The following is an 8161-nucleotide window of genomic DNA, read 5'->3' as shown; positions in this document are numbered from 1 at the left end:
CTGGAGTTCGTTTTTTGTGTGTGGTGTGAGGTGATCATTGTTTTTTAACGTTGCATAGTATTTCATTGTGTGTAGGTACCATAGTTTGTTGATCCATTACTCTGTTGATGGACATTTAGGTTGTTTCCATTTTTTTTGCTGTTGTGAATAGTGCTGCAGTGAACCTTAGCATGCATATATCTGTTCATATCACGACTCTTATTTCTCTAGGATATATACCTAGTAGTGGGATTGCTGGATCGTATGTTTCCTAGTTCCGGGTTTTTAAGGAAGCACCATACCATTTTCCATAGTGGTTGCATCATTTTACAGTCCCACCAACAGTGTATGAGGATTCCAGTTTCTCGATACCCTCACCAGCATCTGTTTCCTTTTTAAACTTTGCTGTTAGTGCTGGAATGAGATGACATCTCATTGTTGTTTTGATTTGCATCTCTCTAATGGCCAATGGTTATGAGCATTTCTTTATGGTGTTAGTTAGCTGCTTGAATGTCTTCTTTGATGAAGTGTCTGTTCATGTCCTCTGCCTGGTTTTTAATTAGATTATTTGTCTTTTTGCTGTTAAGATGTTGAGGTTTTGTATAAATTTTAAGGATTAGCCCCTTGTCCAGTATATCATTGCCAATTTTATTCCCCAGTCTGTGGGTTCTCTTTTTATTCTTTTGGTTAAATCTTCTGGTGTGCATAAGTGTTTCATTGATAGGAGGTCCCAGTCATCTATTTTGTCTTCTGGTGTTTTTGTGCATTTTTAGTTATGTTCAGTTGTTTATTAATGGCCTGAGTTAGGGCCCATAAATTTTTTCATATTTTTTCTTTGATGGTCTGCATGGTTTTAAGTCTTATATTCGGGTCTTTGATCAATCTTGAGTTAGTTTTTGTATATGGTGTGAGATATGGGGCCTATTTCATTTTTCTGCAGAAGAATATCCAATTTTCCCAGCATAATTTATTAAAGAGACTGTCCCTTCCCCATTTAATGAGTTTTGGCCTCTTGTCAAAGATCAACTGTTCGTTTGTTGTTGTTGTTGTTATGTGCCATCGAGTCGGACCCGACTCATAGTGACCCCTCCTTGGGTTAGTAGCCAAATGCCTTAGGCACTATGCTACCAGAGCTCCTATCACCTTTCTTTAGAGATGGAAAAACTAATCAACTTTATGTGAAAGTAAAGAGAGCCTGGATAGGTACAGCACCACTAAAGAACAAAATAGGAGGCCTCACATTCCCCGATCTCAAAACCTAATACATAGCCATGGAAATTAAAACAACCTGATACTGGTACAACAACAGACACATAGACCCGTGGAACAGAAAGTAAATCCATCCACCTACGAGCATAGTGCCTAAGACACTTGACTGCTAACCAGAAGGCTGGCGGTTCAAACCCACCAGCCACTCCTCAGAAGGAAGGTTGGGCAATCTACTTCCATAGTGATACTGCCTCGGAAACCCAAGGAGGGGTCACTAGGAGTCAGATCTGACTCTGACGGCAGTGTGTTAAAGAAAGATGATGGAATCAGGATAAGGATTGCATTTTTTCTGTGGATTAGTTTGGGTACTATTGACATTTTCATGACGTAAGGTCTTCCTATTCATGACATGGTGTATTCTTCCATTTATGTAGGTCTCTTGGTTTCTTATAGAACTGTTTTGTAGTTTTCTTTACATGGGTCTTTTGTTCTTAGTTAGACTTATTCTGAAGTACTTCATCTTTTGGGTGGTTATTGTAAATGATATTGCTTTCCTGATTTCCTTTTCAGAGTTCTCTTCATTAGTGTAAAGGGCTCTGACTGATTTTTGTATGTTGATCTTGTACCTGCCACTTTGCTGAAACTTTCAATTAGTTCCAGTAATTTTCTTACTGAGTCTTTGGGATTTTCTATGTACAGGATCACATCATCTGCAAATAGAGATAGGTTTACTTCTTCTTTGCCGATTTGCATGCCTTTTATTACCTTTCCTTGCCTTATTGCTCTGGCTAGGACTTCGAAACAATATTGAATAGGAGTAGTACCAAAGGACATCCTTGTCTATTATAGCTACTTTTGTTACATGATTTTATTTCTTGAAATTGCCCAATATAGAACTATCAGAAACTATGGTGGTATGAAATAAAAAACAACACAAAACACTGCCGTTGAGTCAATTCTGACTCATAATGACCTCATTGGGTTTCCAAGGCTATAAATCTTCATGGAGGTAGATTGTCTCATCTTCCTCATGCAGAGCAGCTAATAGGTTTGAGCTGGTTAGCAGCCAAATGCCTTATCCACTACACCACCAGAGCTCCACTATAAACTTTAAAAAGTATCTAATTCAATTATTTAGTGCTAGATACTAGGGTGGAAGGGGGAGGTGGAGATAAAAACAAAGTTTCTGCACTCAAGGAGCTCATATTCTGGTTATAGAGGTTAGAGAGCATATTCATCTTTAACACTCATACAGGACAGAATAAGGTAAGGGTCATTAACAGAACTATAAATAAATGGGAGTTCAGACTGAGGAGAATTAGTTCTTGCTGTAGGAAATGGGTATACTGTGTTTATGAAGCAGATGACATGAGATCTGGATCTTGAAGGTAAATAATTTCATTGGAAAATATCCTAAGTGAGGAGAGTAGAATGATTATGATGAGAACAGAAGTAGTCCAGTTTGCCTGGAGTGGAAGGCACTAGTGAGAGGTAAAACTGAATAGGTAGATTGGAATGAGACTGTACAGGACCTTCAGTTCCTGGCCAAGTAGTTCAGATGTTACATAGTAGACAGTGAGGAGTCATTCAGTGAAGGCCTATACAATCAGATCTATCCTTAGGAAGATTAATCTAGTAGTAGTGTTTCTCAACTTTTTTCACATCATAGCACTAGTAGAAAATTATAACATTTTTACTGTATACTAGGATAAAGTTGATGAGATCTGGAGACTGGGATGAGTTGCTTACAGGTGGAGGCGATTGGCCTGGGGCCTCTGGCCATCCCAGGGGCTAAGGGGATCAGGAGACATACCAATTAGGAAACTGTGGCACATAAGACAGCTTGGTTCCCTATTTAGGTTCTCCTTTCAATTAAGAAACTATTATAATACCAACTGAGAAGCTGTGAGGGCCTAAATTAGGACAGGAGAAAGGAAGTGACTGATGGGCAAGAAAGTTGAAGATGTCAGTGCTGAGGACATGTTCTTTATACCTCTCATGCCATGATTCCCAGGCTTTAGCATGCCTAAGAATGCCTGCTTGCCCTTGCCCAGAGATTGATTTATTGGGTCCAGAGTAGAGTCCAGGAATCTGCATTTTAGCATTAACCTCTGATATTTTTGTTGCAAGTAGTCCTCAGGCCTTATTCTGAGAAACAATGTTCAAACAAAACACCTATTACAGCCTGGGAAACCCTATGGAGTGGTTCTACTCTGTCCTAAAAGGGGCACTATGAGTTGGAATGACTTGATGGCAGTGGGTTTGGTTTTTTGGATCTATTAGTTATGCAATACTACCTTGTAAATATTCAGTAAGTATGAAATAATAAGGACAACTTTCACCTTCTGATTATACAATAATGATTTTTACTTCTCGTCACTTTTGAACATCAGATAATTTCAGATCAGCTATCACTGACATAATTTAATTTATGATATGTCTCTTCTAGAAGATACCATGCACATTTTTTATGTATGCTATTAAAATAGAAGGAATTAAATTCAAGATCCTATTTATAGCAATTTCTATGAAGTCTTTGGAACAACTTCCTGGGTGTATCTAAAATATTGGGGTCAATGTAATTATGATAATATTAAATGGTGATTATCTTTTCTTTATAGCAATGAGGTTGCTATCAGCCCATCTGGAGTTAGCAAGTAGATTTATTCTTATGAAAAGACAAGCATTGTGTAATTATGAGAAATGATAAGTAGTAATTAAGGTCCAGAGTTATTCTTAGGTGGATTTATACTGCAAGAAGTAAATGAAGAATTGTCATGATTTGAAAATGGAGAACTGAAGGTTGATGGTCTGAGAATGAGGAAGGAGTAGAAGAATTTGGAGACTAAAGTTGACATTAAGGTTTACGTTTCCCTTAAGTTGTGAGTAGATAGGATTATTGTCTATGGAGAAACAGGAAAGTTTGTAGATGATTGGTAAATTTTTTGCACTTTTGATTTCTTCTTCAAAATGATGAATACCTACATGGAAAATACTCATCAGAAAAAAGTGATCTTGAGTAAGTGGAAATATCTGCCATGTATTGCATCACTACTGACCTCAGTGCAGGAGATTCCACAGATCATCTCGGCTTGAGTCCAACGACGCTGTCCTACATGGCTCAATGGCTGTCAACTTCTAATTGGACCTGGGAAATTGGAGTTTAGAAAGGATAAATAAGACTTGATTTTGGAGAACAATATGAATTTCTTAGCATGGGCTGGTTCTGTGGAATATGAATTAATATTTGCTTCCTCTCTGAGGAAAGTTACATTCATCCCTTTTATTACAGAAAAAGAAAACTGTGTTCTGTAGGAGAAAAATGGACAGCTTCCCAAAGGAGAGACTTAATTCTTTTGAAAAAGTCCAGGTTTTTCTGATATGAAAAATATTGTAAATTTGAAGCCTTAGGAAGGTTTATAACAAAAAAGGAGAGGTATCAGGAGCTCTCTGTGTTACCTTCCTGCTCCATTTCACCACAAGTTCCTGAGGTTCCTCATACCACTCCCTAACTTACCAAGTACTTCACAGCCACAATGACCACTTTCAGTTTCTTAAACCTGGCACAATTATTTTTGCTCAGAGTCTGCATGTTGGGTATTTCATCTGCCCTCTCTCATCTTCCTAAGTTTGGCTGGTTCTTGTCGTTCAAATCTCATGTCTTTTACATCTTCCCTGATTTCGCATTCTAAAAACTCTATTATGTTACCGGTCTTAATTCTCTGCACGGTGCTATCACTGTTTAGTATTTTTCACTTGTTTATTTGTTTACTAGCTTTGTTCCTTCATGAGATGAAGATATATATCATGCCATCTCTAATGAAGGCAGAAACTTTTTCTTTCTTCTTCTCCTTATATCCCCAATATCTAGAACAGTGCCCAGAACCTAGATAGAACTTAATAAATAAATGAATGAAAAACCCATAATTAATATATCATTTCTCTGCTAAGGACATGAAGAGATGTGAAGAATCCCTTACAATTAGGAAGAAATCTAGTATTTTATGTATTAGAAACTTCATTTTATCTCTATAAACTTTTTGAAATAATAGAAAAGAAATAATAGAAAAGCATGTACAACTTTTTTTTTCTGCTTTAATAAACAGAAATTTATTTTCTCACAGTTTAGGAGTCTAGAAGTCTGAATTCAGGGCATCAGCTCTAGGAGAAGGCTCTGTCTGCTCTAGGGGAAGATTCTTGTCTCAGCTTCTCTACTGTTCTTGACGTTCCTGGAGATCTCCACATGGTGTCTATCTCTCCTTCAATTGTGCTTGCTGGTTTCTGTGCCTAACCATCTCTATTTTAAAAAAAATTTTTTTGTTCTAATTTGGGTGAAAGTTTACTGAGCAAATTCCTTCACCATACAGCAGTTCATACACATTTTGTCTTGTGACATTGACTACAACTCCCCACAATGTAACAGCTCTCTTCCCACTTCCTCCCTGTAGTAAACCTCTTCCTTGTCTCTTTCCCTCCCAAAAGCACGCACAACTTCACACATCCTCTAATGGCACTTTGGTGTATTTTTTTTTTTTTTTTTGCCAGCTTTCCCCCTATTTCTATAGATTTGTTTTAAATAATTAGTATATTGTAGGTAGATTTTTTTTTGCCCAACTTTTTAAAAACTTAACACTGTATCATAAGCTTTTTCATCCATGTTGCTACAAAGTCTAAATAACTATAATTTTTAATGGCTAGATGATATTCTAAGAATCATTGCCTTTTAAGAGACTGATGTTAGCCTGACTTATCCATGCTGAAGACATTAAGCATTTAATCCCCAAGCATATGAAGGAAAGGACCATATGATGTTGTACCCTTCTAAAACAAAGACACAAACTTTTCCATACAGTTTTCCAATGTCCCATCATTTAAATAGACATTTTTTATGGTAATTCATATAAACAAAAATGATTATTCAGGAAGGACAGTCGTTTTGTTTGTTTATTTTAGTATAATTTTAATGAATTTGGAAGTTTTAAAGTATATGGAGAATATAATATGTCAAGCAAGTGATACTTGCTAACATCTCCAGGGAAGGAGTCCCACGACATGAAGGAGAGCAAAAAGCACAATAATACCTATCACCAGGAGTAGCAGCCCTAGGATGTCATCCTATTCTATGGTGTGCAGGTGTTGGGGTCACTGTGAAAGACATGACTTACACAAGCACTAGATAGAACAACACTGTGTTCACATAGAGAAGAGACAGAGCAAGATCAGTTTCAATAGTGGTGTTAGTCCCCTCTGGCTAATAGTTCTTGCTCTGCAGCTGAGACAGGGAGATGGTTTGCATGCACCCATCTTGTGCTACAGGTGCAGGACCACATTCTATCCTTGTGGGAGAACAGAGGCAGCAGTAGAATTGACCAGGTGCTTAGTTAAGCAGTTCTTTGGAACATTGACATGTGTTCAGGGCAAACGGGGAGGGATGTGCTGACATATCATTATCTATTATGGGATGTGGTTGGGTGGAGACACTCCAGAAAGGGAGGCAGCCCACACTAACATTCCTCCCAAGAAGACAGGCCAACACATCTGATCTTATGCATAAAGTTCATCCATGGGTCACAGGGAAAGGTGGCAGGCTGTGTTCAGAGACTTCCCCTTTCCATGTAATACATATAGCGTATAAAGATAAATATTTCTAATAGCTTAAGAACCTATTCTAATTTGGTAAATGTTAAGCATTACATTACCTCTCATACTTTTTCCTTGGTCATGGGGTAAAGATCAAAATTGTCTTAGAAGTCACCACCATGGGGTTTTTAATCTTCTAAACTGAGCGTTTTGACAGGGCAATAAGGAGGTAAGGCTTAGGAGAATATAAGTTGCTATTTCTTATTGTACCCCAGGATATACTAAAATCCATCCTCCCTTAATTTCAAGCTCTCTGCCTAACCAAACTGTGCTGTGAACCTATCCAATTTTCTTTTCTCAGGATTTGAAAAAATCGACATGTGTTCAGGGCAAAAGGGGAGGGATGTGCTGACATATCATTATCTCTTATGGGATGTGGTTGGTTGGAGACACTCCAGAAAGGGAGGCAGCCCACACTAACATCCCTCCCACCCCTAGGTGTCCATCAGCTAAGGAATGGATAACCAAACTATGGTACATATTCACATTGGAATACTATACAATGCTAAAGAATAATGTAGAATCTGCAAAACACTGCATAACATGGATGAACTTGGAGGACATTATGCTGAGTGAAGTAAGTCAATCACAAAAGGACAAATATTGTATTAGTCCGTTATTGTACAATATACAAATATTGTATTAGTCGGGTCTCATTTTGACCCCATGCTTTTCTTACTAATGGTTGTTTTTCTATTTTTGCTCCTATTTAGGTACTGGTTGCTGGAATGGCTGTTTCACCCATTCAGGATGGAGAAGGGAATAGTGACATATGGAAGCAAGTTTCTACAGAGTGATAAAATTTTTTTACAATCAAATTGTGATTTCAGAATATAGCACACTGGCTGTCCCTGATCAATGCAAAAATATTTTTGAATGTTTCATGGTGAAGTTTGAGATGCCTGGTAAGCAACCTTTTAATATGCCCAGAATGTGTGGGTTTTTAAGGATTAGTGATGATATTTTAAATTATTATAATATGTCATATCAATTGATGCAGAAAAGGCATTTGATAAAATCCAACACCCATTCCTGATCAAGGCTCTCAGCAAAATAGGAATAGAGGGGACATTCCTTAACATAATAAAGGGCATTTATGCAAAACCAACAGCTAACATATTCTCAATGGAGAGAGACTGAAACCATTCCTCTTGAGAACAGGACCCAGACAGGGATGCCCGCTATCACCACTTCTATTCAACATTGTACTGGAAGTCCTAGCCAGGGCCATAAAGCAAGAAAGGGAAATCAAAGGCATCCAAATTGGTAAGGAGGAAGTCAAACTATCCCTATTTGCTGATGATATGATCCTATACCTAGAAAACCCAAGAGA

The 8161-nt window shown here is 37.7% G+C and overlaps 1 protein-coding gene across 1 annotated transcript in view; it reads left to right on the top strand.

The window, feature by feature from the left end:
- The first annotated feature begins 4173 nt into the window (after positions 1-4173).
- BCO2 (beta-carotene oxygenase 2) overlaps positions 4174-8161 on the top strand; it is a 56572-nt gene continuing 52584 nt past the window's right edge. The window contains 3 exon segments of the mRNA XM_042780354.1: positions 4174-4367; positions 7539-7625; positions 7627-7733. Coding sequence (XP_042636288.1) covers positions 4174-4367; positions 7539-7625; positions 7627-7733 — 388 coding nt within the window.

Source organism: Orycteropus afer, unplaced genomic scaffold, assembly GCF_000298275.1.
Source record: "Orycteropus afer afer isolate SDZICR_OR568_19922 unplaced genomic scaffold, OryAfe1.0 scaffold00036, whole genome shotgun sequence".
In the NCBI taxonomy this organism is placed as follows: Eukaryota; Metazoa; Chordata; class Mammalia; order Tubulidentata; family Orycteropodidae; genus Orycteropus; species Orycteropus afer.
The sequence above is the reverse complement of the archived record's forward strand: the minus strand, read 5'-3'. Positions and strand labels throughout refer to the sequence as shown.